Source organism: Bombyx mori, chromosome 19 (assembly GCF_030269925.1).
Source record: "Bombyx mori chromosome 19, ASM3026992v2".
Lineage (NCBI taxonomy): Eukaryota > Metazoa > Arthropoda > Insecta > Lepidoptera > Bombycidae > Bombyx > Bombyx mori.
Window position 1 is genome coordinate 3,551,604 of NC_085125.1, and position 13,853 is coordinate 3,565,456.

General features: G+C 39.1%; 1 protein-coding gene across 1 annotated transcript; it reads right to left on the minus strand.

The window, feature by feature from the left end:
• Positions 1-392: 392 nt before the first annotated feature.
• On the minus strand, positions 393-13,240 carry LOC101737661 (sodium/potassium/calcium exchanger Nckx30C). Its single transcript, XM_062674133.1, has 5 exons — positions 13,189-13,240; positions 12,219-12,430; positions 7,456-7,594; positions 5,907-6,159; positions 393-726 (listed from the first exon to the last, which is right to left on the minus strand). The coding sequence occupies exons 1-5, from the start codon at positions 13,238-13,240 to the stop codon at positions 486-488; spliced, it is 897 nt and encodes a 298-aa protein (XP_062530117.1). The 3' UTR covers positions 393-485.
• Between the last annotated feature and the right edge of the window lie 613 nt (positions 13,241-13,853).

Genomic DNA, 13,853 nt, shown 5'->3' on the forward strand with positions numbered 1-13,853 from the left:
GCTGTTTCACAGCAGTGTCCTTAGTGCCTGCAAGTTTTTTAACATTTCGATCACGTAGAAGTTGACTCACATTTGTATGGAGTTGGAACAGCTTCCCGTCGTTTGCCGCTAGGGGCGCTGTTCCAACTCCATACAAATCAGAGTTAACTTTTACGCGATCGAGAAGTAAAAAAACTCGCACTAAGCACACAGGATGTCGAAATAAACAGGAAGGTGTGACCATTCTATGCGAGCTTACAAAACTGATCACGTATTTACTGTATTACAGTTTAAATGGCATTCAGAATGATCATTATTAAAGCTGTCTTACATTGAAGAAATCTGAACTATACAAATATTTGATTCAACACCAAAACATTATTTAATTTGATTTTGACGTATTATTTCCACAGTCTATGAACGAACAGAAAGTTAAATGCACTTTCGAATTTCAATTTTAAACGTTGTGTAACACTTGAGTGAGCCTCATCATGGAGAAACGATTATTAACTCGGACAATGTAAGTAGTCGTACTCCAGTCCAAGGCTGACGGCAACGAAGACAAAATACAATAGGAACATGGTGAATCCCAGTCCCTTGTTCATCTTCCACTTGAAGCAGGCTATGCTGAGGATGACGAAGATCAGCATAGCGAACAACAGCACTATGCTGCAGACCATGCCCTTGGAGTTCACAAGGACTGGCTCTGAGTTGATCAGGCCATACAGAAGCCAGGGGAGAGGCAGCCTGGAAAGTGTTGAGAAACTGTTAGATTAAGAGTCAGACGTATTGTGAGCGCTTACGGCTAGGTTTCACTATCCTGCCTGTATTGGCCGCAAAGGTTTCATGCGTGGCTGTTCGAAGGGTACCACAGCCGTTATTTAAAAAAACACCTCATTAGGTTGAGAGCTCATTGATCCATATCATTTAATAAAATACTAATCCATGTCATTTAATAATTTAATAAAATACTATTTAATGGTATACTAAGGCGTCCGGTGTATTCGTGTTGAGCGATGCACCAGTATTTGAATCTCAGGCGGGTACAAATTTTTGTAATGAAATACGTACTTAACAAATGTTCATGATTGACTTCCACGGTGAAGGAGTAATCGTGTAATAAAAATCAAACCCGAAAAATTTTAATTTGCGTAACTACTGGTGGTAGGACCTCTTGTGAGTCCGCGCGGGTAGGTACCACCGCTCTGCCTATTTCTGCCGTGAAGCAGTAATGCGTTTCGGTTTGAAGAGTGGGGCAGCTGTTGTAACTATACTGAGACCTTAGAACCTATATCTCAAGGTGTGTGGCGCATTTACGTTGTAGATGTCTAAGGGGTCCAGTAAACACTTAACACCAGATAGGCTGTGAGCTCGTCCACCCATCTAAGCAATAAAAAAACATACTAAGAAAATTCCACGTAAATAAATTTTCATCATACTTCTTCGAATGCAGGACTGTTCAAACAACGGATGTTTTCATCAGAAAATATTTTGGATTTAAACAGTTTGGATAATAGAATTCTTTGTCAAAACGTATAATCAATATTTGGTATAATAAATCTTTATTTTTGTAACATTCCATACCCGTGACTTTTTTCCTACCTATGCTGATAGCCTTGAGGCTATTTCAGCTTCACCCTAACGTGTGTAGGTGAGCTCACGGGGCTCAATCCGGAGTGTTGCTAACACTGACCCTAGCAAGAGCAGTGCTTCGCAGAATAGACGGTAGACCGCTGGATCGGGAACGCGACCCACTGAGAAAATCCGACGAGAAACTCAGTGGGCATCATCTTTTACTATTATTGGGGGAATTCCCGAAAAGTATTTTGTTTGCGAAAATATATTTTTCTGCGGCCCTCCAGCTTTTGTATTAAATTTAATTAGCTCTCACAGGTATGTAGTTTGGACAGCCCTGATCTAATTTATCATAACGATATTTATTTTCCAAGAAGACCTAGAAACAACATTCAGCTGATTCTGGGTAAATGCTTGGCATTGCTGATGCCCACGAGCGGCGGTGACACCCCACATAAGGGCCATAGAGTCTCAATCGATGGCAATAAAAAAAAGCATAACCATAAACATGTTTAGCAGTGTAAGCAATACTAAAATTTCTATTCGTCTTCATGAGTCGATTAATCTCGAAGTTCATTAACGGTTTTATGTTAGTTGGCATTTTGTTTGACCTGATATTCGTTACAAGGTCTTTTAGCTGATAAATATCAGGAGAATTATTTTTTTATGGCGCGCCATGTCAGCAGTCCGTAAGCAATAAGAAGACCGGGGTCGAGCCGCGATATCCGATAAAATTATGTAAGTTAAGTTTGTCAGGGGACGGTCGAAATTTGTCGAAGAATTAGTTACACTAGTGGTCCCGCAGTAGTCGAAATTTGACTACAATTAATTGAAATTATAAGTTTGTACACTGTTATTATTATAGTTTTTTACAAGACTACGTTTTAGACAAATATTAATAAAGACAAACCATATTTAATCTGTTCTTAATTTTTTATTTTTTTTATTTTTTATTGCTTAGATGTATGGAAGAGCTCACAGCCCACCTGGTGTTAAGTGGTTACTGGAGCGCATAGACATTTACAACGTAAATGCGCCACCCACCTCAAGATATAAGTTCTAAGATCTCAGTATAGTTACAACGGCTGCCCCACCCTTCAAACCGAAACGCATTCCTGCTTCACGGCGGAAATAGGCAGGGTGGTGGTACCTACCCGCGCAGACTCTCAAGAGGTTTTACCACCAGTAATTACGTTAATTATAATTTTGCGGGTTTGATTTTTATTACACGATGTTATTCCTTCACCGTGGAAGTCAATCGTGAACATTTGTCAAGTAGGTACGTATTTCATTAGAAAAATTGGTACCGGCCTGCAGGATTCGAACATCCGTGCATCGCTAGATACGAATTGCACGAATGCACTAATGTGTGTTGAATTGCATATTAGAAGCCATCTCTAAATTGTTAACGCTCGTACTGATTTCAATCCTGTATATTGTTTTGCGTGATTTATAATGACAGTTTAGTTAATTTGAAGGTAGCAACATTGTGTTTTTGTCATATTTGAATGTACATCAATACACAGTATTTTTATTTCATCATTTTTCATTTAAAAAAAAGTCGTGTTTCGAATTGAGAATCTCTCTTTTTTTTTAATACAGTTGTATGTTGTTATTGTTGTACAAACAAGATGTATGGAGAAACAAGATCGAGAATAATATATTTAAAGTTAGATTCTAGGCATTCTTAATGTGAAATTGTGTCATTTAATATCAAAAACAAGAGGATACGTTATTGTTCCCCAATTAAAATACAGCAAGCAGTTTGTTTGATGAAAAAATAAGTGTTTTCCCAATCGTTTTTCAGCTATTGAAATTTTAATTGCATTTCGATAAGATTGATACTAAATCATGAATATTTTAGTTGTAATTTGTCGAATTTACTTGTTGAAAACGAATACAGATTTGGATTTGTTTTCTTATGTTCGACGTGCACTTCGTATACAGACTTTTGACGTGAAAACGTCTTATTAATCGATGAACGCCGGCTGCACGCACGAAAAAGTGTCACGTTCCATCTGAGCTTGAATGTGCAAGCGAGAGCGCGGAACAAGCGATAGAGAAGCACGATCGGCCCAAGCGTTGGCTTGTGACACATTTAACTCTCTTCTCGCGTGACGTCAACGCTAGCAGTTCAGATAGTTCTATCGCTACTGACGTTATCACGTACAACTATCGTCCTGAAACTGACTTTACAGATAACCAATTAATTTTATAAGTTAGAAGTCTGTGGTTGGAGATCGTGACGTCCTATCGTATACTATAATATTCGTTCACTATTATTTTCTCATTTAATGAGTTCCCGATATTTCGGCGTGTTGAAAGCCGGAAATATAAGTAGAATCATGATAAGATTCCGTTAAATGGCAGTGAAGCAGAGACGGCACGCAGTCAGTTAGTGATCGGAATTACTCGAAGCGAAATAGCGAACGGATCACCTGAAGCGAAGCGGAAGAAGCGAATTGAGAATTTTAAAGTGTTCTGTGCGTGTCCTAAGTGATAAATGCAGTTTTAAGTTGTACTTTGGTGGAACATTTATTTATCCCGAATCCCAGCGCGTAATAATTTAATATGTGGTTCAAAGTAATAGTTGAGGTGACAAGAAATCACTGTTTACCCTACAGCGGTGAGTAGCCTTGACCTTTCACCCCTTGAAATCTGACACTTCGCCCCCGTGACCTTACCTTGATTGTATTTTAGTAGTAATTACCTGATTATGCTTGAGTACTACGAATCGAACCTAACTATTTACTTGTAATCTAATATTTATCGTACTACAAATCAGCTTTTCGTTTTTACATTTGAAATTACGGTTAGAATTTCATATTGTTTTACGTAATTTGAAAATCATTTGCGTGGTTAAAATCTTTCGACTAATAATTCTTATACAGGGGTAAAAGGCTATTTCGATTAAGCGACATTTCGCTTAAAACGCGACATTTCGCTTAATACGCCACATTTGTCTTTATAATTGAATGTTCGTTTTAGTTGGTATTAGTATCAACAATTCGATGTTTTTAATTGAACTCTGAGGAATTGTTTGAGACGATCCCTTCATCTCCTTTTTATCATCGCACCTCCCTCCATCGGAGCAAAGTTCATCCATATTATCTGGAACCGCTGCGTTCATCGACAGCGCGTTTCCAGAGGTCTTTTTGCCACGCACCATCCGGCTATGGAATGAGCTCCCCTCCACGGTGTTTCCCGAGCGCTATGACATGTCCTTCTTCAAAAGAAGCTTGTGGAGAGTATTAAGCAGTAGGCAGCGGCTTGGCTCTGCCCCTGGCATTGCTGAAGTCCGTGGGCGACGGTAACCACTCACCATCAGGTGGGCCGTATGCTCGTCTGCCTACAAGGGCGATAAAAAAAATTAAAAAACTTCAGTTAAGTTTACCCATTCAAATAAGTGAAGAAATTTTTTTATGATGTTTTTTCAAATTTAAAAATTTAAATGGCTGTCCTATAAAGTGTAAAGTTACAAAAGTTTCACCTTTGCCTTTTTGCCTTTCACCCCTTGATGTCATGAGTTCATTGAATACCTAGCAATTTTTTTAATTTATTATAGAATATTTAATAACAGTTGTTTAAGTAGTCGTGGCCTAAAGGATAAGACGTCGTGCATTCGTATCGAGCGATGCACCGGTGTTCGAATCTCGCAGGCGGGTACCATTTTTTCTAATGAAATACTTACTTGACAAATGTTCACGATTGACTTCTACGGTGAAGGAATAACGTCGTGTACTAAAAATCAAACCCGCAAAATTGTAATTTGCGTAATTACTGGTGGTAGGACCTCTTGTGAGTCCGCACGGGTAGCTACCACCAACCCCGCCTATTTCTGCCGTCATGCATTACTGCTTCACGCTGCATAAATAGACAGGGTGGTGGTACCTATTACTCACTAGGAAATATTTAAGAGTAAATTCGTTCGTTTTTGCATTTTATCAAGCGCAGTTTCCATACAATTTATGTTATAGTTAAAAAAAAATATAAATCACATATGACGTAATATTTAAATCGATATAATTTTTTTTCTTTCAATAAAGCAATTAACCTCTTGCGGATTTTCTCAGTGGGTTGCTATTAAGATCTGATGATAGATTTGCAAAGCACTGCTTTTCTAGGGCCAGTGTTAACAAACTCTCTCATATTGAACCCGCGAGCTTATCCACTGTCCGGGATTATCTGGAATAGGCCCTTAAGCTAGGGGGAGTAATAGGTAGGGCAAAAAATAATGCATCTGCCAGAGTATTTTCCAAACCACCCTTGGTTGATTGATAGAAAATGCTTTAAGCAGTAAAATCGCCACTAAACTCATGTGCATAAAGTTGATTATTTAAATCGTGACATACCCAACAGTGACATCAAAGATGTTGCTGCCCACAGAACTTGAGACCGCCATGTCCCCGAAGCCCTTCCTGGCCACTATGACCGACGTTATGAGATCAGGCACCGAAGTCCCCGCGGCCAGAAGCGTGAGCCCCATCACCTCCGGTGGCACCTGAGCTGTCGACCCCGCTACGTTGGCCCACCACACCATTAAATAAGAGAAAAACGCTATCCAAACTATTGACCCTATAAACGTTACAGGGAACAGACCTTTACCTGAAAGAGGAAACATTTTTTTTAAATACATGTCGAAGGGAAGGAAAAAGGTTATTTGATTATGAGCGACATTTTTCGCTGAATAAGTGACCTTTATTTTTGTAACTAAAGGTCTGTTTTATTTGGTATAGCGACCCGCCCTCGCTTCGCTTCGGAAACATTACATTTTATTATTGATAAATGAGTCCCGCAATCTTACTGTCGTCGGTTATTGTACTACCGCGGGAGACACCGCGGGGCGAAGCTAGTCTAAAAAAAGTAGCCTAAGTTACTCCTTATCAGTGAAAGTCACGTCGAAATCGGTCTAGCCGTTCCCAAGATTAGCCGGAACAAACAGACAGACAGACAGACAGACAGATATAAAAATATTGTAAAAAATGTTATTTTGGTGTATGTACCATATATATATTCATATGCATGTAGTAAGAAGCGGTTATTTCAATATTACAAACAGACACTCCAATTTTATTTATATATATAGATGTATGGATTAGTGTCAACAATTCGATGTTTTAATAATAATTGAACTTCAATTTTATTCCATTCAAATGGGTAGTTTTTTTTATTATGATATTTTATCCAAATTTTAAATTTTAAATACTGTTGTACAAAAATGTCATGTTTCCAATTTTTGTTTTAAGGTGAGAGCAGCAGTTTTTTTTCTTTTTGTAATATTTAATAAATAAAATGTATTATACCTATAAATTTTATTGCTTTCATTTATATTTATTCATTTGTTTTAATTTTATATTGTCTATTAAACACAATTTATTTTATTAAGCTAGCATTATTAGTTTCCAAGTTTTATAGGTTTCTTTAGGTGACTCGCATTCATTGTTCTCGAGTATATAAATGGGTCTTCTGTAATGTTGCAAAAATGTCGCTTAAACCAAATAGCATTTTATAAATAGACTACCAACGAACAAAATATAAACATCCAAACATAAAAAAATTATAATATATCATATCGACGCTTGAAAGCCAAACGTGACTAAGCGACAATAACTGCTTTGTACATAAATGATAGGCAATAACCATATTCGATGCACAAAAAAAAAATTATTTCTAGGTCTATTAAAATCATTTCAATCCTACAGCTAGATTCGTTAAAATATAATTTTTTTCAGGTATTTCAACTTTAAATTAGTCTACTGTAAAGTTCACGCATTGTCGCTTAGTCACGTTTGCTTTTCAAGCGTCGATATGGTACATAGGAGACATCAATCTTGTTTTTAACCAAATTTTATGTCTGTTATGTGGGGCGTATGTAGTTTTTGCGTCTGATATGGCTAATACCTCTCGGAGTTCTTGTGTCCGGGAGGGTGATCCATAATGGGAAGACAATCGGAGCGACCAACACATACGTCAGCCGCTTACGGAACCCTGAGGGCCACGACATATCCAGCGGAGTCGTGTCTTCCTCCAGGTCTCCTATCTGAAACAAGCAGATCATTAAGCCGGCGCTTTGCAGTTGGAGTAGGCAGGGGGTAACAAAACTCCTAACGCCAGCAAAAACGAAAGGTTTTTGGCAGCAGAAGTCCTCTCGAAGCAAAAGGTATACAATAGGTAATATGAACCATGAAAAAATCTAATCGATTAACCCCATCGTTTCTCCGAACATGAACATTTTCGACTGGTGGTAGAAACTCTTGTGAGTCCGCACGGGTAGGTACCACCACCCTGCCTATTTCTGCCGTGAAGCAGCAATGCGTTTCGGTTTGAAGGGTGGGGCAGCCGTTGTACACTGAGACCTTAGAACTCATATCTCAAGATGGGAGGCGCATTTACGTTGTAGATGTCTATGGGCTCCAGTAACCATTTAACACCAGGCGGGCTGTAAGCTCGTCCACCCATCTACGCAATAAAAAAAGAAAAAAAAGAAACATGCATCGATTCAAATTGCTGTCATGTTGTCAGCAGCCTTTCCAGCTTTTTAATCACACGACATTGGTATGCTTCTACCGCAGCCGAGAAATAAGGCTTTAAGCACCACACATAGAGCTTTTGCGACTTATTCGTCACGAAGACTTCACTTAAACGATCAGTAAAAACTAAACAGCTATACGGTTTTATTGATTTTATCAAATTGGTTTTTGGAAATTTATTTGAAATGAATGCATTTTATATGCCTTAGAAGTCTGCCCGTATTATAGGCATCTTGATGACTGAGTTTTTTTATTGCTTAGATGGATGGACGAGCTCACGGCCCAACCCATAAAGGAGCCCGGAGACATCAATGACGTAAATGCCGCCACCCACTTGAGACATGAGTTTTGAGTCTTAGTTTATTGTACAACGGCTGGCTAGATTTTCAAATCGAAATTCATTACTGTTTCACGGCAGAAATAGGTAGAGTGGATGGTACCTAGTTGTGCGGGCTCACAAAACGATCTACTACCAATAAGGATCTTGGTATTTCGGTTTCTGATGCTTAAAAACGCTCGAAGGACTTAAGAATATGCGTTGCGTCTGTGCCGATATTCGAATCTCGCAGGCAGGTACAAGATAAATGAAGATAAAGTCTTCATGAATTTAAGAATATAAAAGTAAAAATATCTAATTTTCGTACTTATCAGATATTTACGATTGACTTCCACGGTGAAGGAATAAGATCGTGTAATAAAAATCAACTTTGCAAAATTATAATTTGCGTAATTAGTGGTGGTAGGACATGTTGTTAGTCCGTACCGGTAGGTACCACCGCCCTGCCTATTTCTGCCGTGAAGCAGTTTCGGTTCGAAGGGTGGGGCAGCCACTGAATAACGTCTCATCGATATTTAAAATACTATAGGGAAAAAGAAATGATTTCGGAAACTATAACGCTGCGTCAGCGCGTTGATGACGAGAAAGGAGGGCGAATTTCGCAGGAAACCGATCGTCAGGAGCGATGTATACCGAAATGGGCATCGTTATTCGTATGAACGATGCCTAATACGGGAAATGTAAAGGAAATGTTACAGACGACAGAGAGAGAGAGAGAGAATACACTTTATTGCACACCAAAACACAATTTACATTCAAAAAAACAATCAAAAAACAGATAAATTTGTACAATAGGCGGTCTTATCGCTAAAAGCGATCTCTTCCAGACAATCGTATAATTTATAGAAATTCTGGAAAATATAAAAAAAATATAGCAGGTATGTTGCGGTGTACTATAGATAATACATTATAGAAAATATATACATACAATAAACAAAATATATACCGTTTACATATAATATGAAATATATACTTATTATTATATACCAATATACATACTTACATACAATACATACTAATATACTTACATACACATAATACATCAACAGTATGGAAATAATAAATGATGATGCAAACAAACAGCACTAAGAAGATAAGTAGTGTTCCTTCACCATTCTTTTAAAACAGTTTAAAGTTTGAGCACTTCTCACTGCATCCGGCAGAGCATTCCACAATCGAACCGCCTGGACGGTGAATGAATGATCAAAGAATGATGATGAATGCGCCGGCATTTTCAGTCTCAGGCTATCCGATGATCTCAGGGAAAAATTATGCGTATCACGTAGGAACTCGAAACGTTCTTTGAGATATATGGGGGCATGGGGGTTAAAGAGAGTACAGTATAGTAATGAAAGGACATGAGTATTGCGGCGAAGGCGAATTGGTAACCACTTGAGTTTAGTGCGAAATTCAGATACATGATCATATTTCCGTAAACCAAATATGAATCTTATGCAGAAATTTTGTAGCCGCTCAAGTTTATCAAGTTGTGTTTCAGTTAAATCAGTATAGCTGGCATCGGCGTAGTCAAGAATTGGAAGAAGGAGAGATTGTGCAAGCGCAGTTTTAGTGGCAGTTGGAAGAAAATTTCGTAACCGTCTCAAAGATCCAGCTGTTGCAAACACCTTCCGGCTAACCTCTTTTATCTGAGCGTTCCATGAAAGGTTTTTATCAATTAAGATTCCTAAATTTTTCACAGTATCGCTGATAGGAATTGGTACGCCATCAAATAAAATAGCCGGAAGCTGCGACCATTTCACTTTCGAACACAATCTTGAACTGCCGACAACAATGACCTGTGTCTTCGACGGGTTCACCCTCAATCCATGCGAATTACTCCAACGGGATAGTATTGATAAGTCATTATTCAGCGTCTTCATCGCGTTGGTCAGTTCTGACAAAGAAGTTTGTGTATAGATCTGTAGATCATCTGCATACAGGTGGTAGGAAGAAGTAATTTGTATAGAAATAGAATTTATAAAAATTGAAAAAAGTAAAGGGGATAAAACGCCACCCTGCGGTACACCTACGTGCGTTTCACACCATGAAGAATAGGCATTCTCACAGTGAATACGCTGTCGGCGACACATCACAACGTTCAGATGTCGAAGCGAAATTGGATTCTTTCTCGACGCTGTTATTTGATATGCAAGGGATATTATGTGACTGTTTTTTTTTGTAACGAAAATATAATCTTAAAGAGAATAAGTAGCAGCAGGTCCAATCCGGTGCTTAGAATTTTTATTTAGTATGTTTTAACACGAAGTTTTTGGTCCATTGTACCCTGCTGAAAATTCACATTGTGATCAGTAATAGATATAGTTCAGATGTATGACGCAATGGAGGTTAAAGAGAAAAATTCGGTATGCTTATGTATACGCATAACCGACGGCAAAATATCGGCTTAACGTGCGCATTCGTAAATATATCAGTCAGTCTGTAAACGAAAATGCCGGCGACTATCCGTCAATTTTAAAAAGCCCGGTCGGCGGTGTGTCGCTTTCCGATCCGGCAGGCTGGTTCTGACCCAGCGGGGTATCCGGGAACACCAGCGGCATCGCCCGGGCGGCCTGGTATGGCTGCCGTACCGCGGAGACCGGCGTCGTCGACTATCGCCTTGACGACCCGTCGGTCGGGCGTCCTAGAGGTGGCACCGCGAGTCTAGTTATAGTGTTGACCGCGGGAACCTTCTTACTCTGGGGCTGAGATTGTACGTCAGGTGTAAGAGTGCGTGGGAGTCGTTTAGTGCTGTAGGGCCCTAAAATATCCTTGGGCCCGTGGTCTGCTCCCAAGATCTACAGATCGTCAAGTCCCACATACTACGCGTGGCCTCCAGGCGCGGGGACCTTGTAGGAGCCGACAGCATCAATCAACATTCTTAGAGAACACAGCGCGACACGATGTGTTTTCTAAGAATGTTGATTGATACTACGAGTACATCGTCAATACTGTACGACTTCGAGACGAGAACCTTGCCTACAGGGAAGCACAATATCTTACTACAATATAAAAACGATATGAAACGAAAAAAAAAACAATAGTAATTGTTATTCTAGAACACCGTGGAATAACGAAACAATCAATCAGATTAGAGGCTTGCTAGCTTTCATTTGAATGTTTTTTCGTCAGGCTAAGATTATCGCGATCTTTGTTCTGAGGTTAGTCATCAATCAGGAGTCTGGCCACCGAACAATGGCAGTCCAGGCCACGCTTCGGTTAAAGGTCGCACTACTATTCTGTGACTAATGACCCTGTTTTTTCCCCTCAGATTACAAGTAACACTTTTTATTTTGACCTTTTTCTGTGCTGTCGGGCTTCAACATGCTGCTATTGAATAGGACACTGTTTAAACTACACTAACCATATACTTTATTGATATCTAGTAACTTTATTTCTTGATATTTTGTGGACTCCGTAATTATTACTTAGGTATTCATTTTAATAGTATTAACAAAAACAATAAAATAACATGTAGTCTATTTCACAGTCCGACTAGTACCAAGATTTCTAAGTATCGAAGTTAATACTTCGACAAATTGATGTTTTTCGGGTCCAATTTTACACAAATATCAGGACGGTATAATTTGAACCCACGTCTAATAAATATAAGATAGACTCATGTCTAATCTGTCATGCGTAAAGTAGAATGTTCATTGGGTCTTTCAATATTAATATTACTATCACTACCATCAGTAATTAGATCAATTTAATTTTGCAGGTTTGACTTGCCTTCAATAACTAAACCTTCGTACTATTAGTTAGGCGTTAGTAAAATAGTTGGCTGTATGGGAGCTAACCTCTTCTATAGCATCTAATTGGACGTCTCCAGCAAGGCCACCGTTCGGCAGGTCTAGAGGCGTCTCCTTGGCCTGCTGACCCTGGGTTGCGGCTGCAGCTGTGTGCTTCGCAGCAGCTGCACCGGCTCCACCCGCTGTCGGCCTCGTTGCTTCCAGCAGTACCTTGAGTGACGCGATCGCATGAAGCTGCGTTGCCTTTTCATCTACTTTACCTGGGGACAATGAAGTCTATTATTTATTAACAACAATTCTATCTCTATCTCTTCTCTTTATCACTTCAATCTTCCGCGAGAGGATAATAGAGAAAGAATACATAAGAACCAAGCTCTTTTGTTTGAAGTTAACCATAAATATCCCTTTATATCCTTCGTTTGATTGATCCGAGCGCGAAAAGCTAACATTTGAACGAGAATCTAAGGAACTTCGCCAACGACAATACTGTCCTGTAAACATACTTTTAAAATATTTAGCAAATGAAGGTAAATGAGTCGACGGGTCCTCTTTATTTTTCCTTACCTATGCTGATAGTCTTGAGAGGCTATTTCAGCTTCGCCCTAACATGTAGGTGAACTCACGGGGCTCAAACCGGAGTGTTGCTAACACTGGCCCTAGCAAGAGCAGTTCTTCGCAGAATCTACCACCGGAGCGGGTCCTCTGATTGACGACAACAGTAATGCAAATGGCACAACTATATCCGATGCATATATTCTTTAAAAACGCACTGTCTATCAATGCCGCGCTTCAGGTAGTAAGGACGAGCTTTGTTCCAACAGCAAGGGCTAGTACGTGACGAGATCAAATGCCACTTCGCAAGGAACGTAGGTACAAAATAAACGGAGAACCAATGTTTCTCAGCAGACCCAGATATGCCACACTTCCCGCCAGATAAAGAGTAACATGGCACACTTTTTAATATAAGCTTCTGAGCCACTGCCAGGATTAGAAGAAGAAACTGTGCTTAGTGAGGTACCGATTTTGACGTAGTATAAAAGATACTTCGAGCTATTGAGCATTGGCGGCATATTTGGTTTTACCTTCCAAATGCTTTCGATGCTGCATTAAAAAGCCGATTCCTAAAATGATTCATAAAATTATTATGCCCTTAATAAGATCATAAATAACAGCCAATTTAATTGGCTATCAATATAATTAACTCAGTGACTTTACTATGGAACTGATGCAGATAGCTAAAGCCTCATTCAGGGTAAACTAAAAAGATTTTATCGTATGTCGATAAATTGTATGTAAAATGATCTACTTTATTTGAATGAGTTATTACAAAGGTCGTCAACATTTTAAACCAATGGATTAATTTTTATTTATTGCATAGACGGGTTAGCGAGACCACTGCTCGCTTGCCTTAAATTTATCGGAGCCCATTGAAGTTTGAGGTTTGAGACATATGCTCAATTGGAAATTAAATTAAAATTAAATTAAAATATAGGATAGGTAATATGTTACTGCCATCTACAGGAGCAATGAGAAACTAATCGAAGCGAGGTCATCTAGTGGCCGACGCCCGTAAACGTTTTTGTTGAGTGCCTGAGTTGCTTATCTATAACTAATTTATGTGTATTATCTATGGTAATGTTGTGTGTTGACGTCTGTAAGCGATAGTAATAGTAGTAAGTTGTA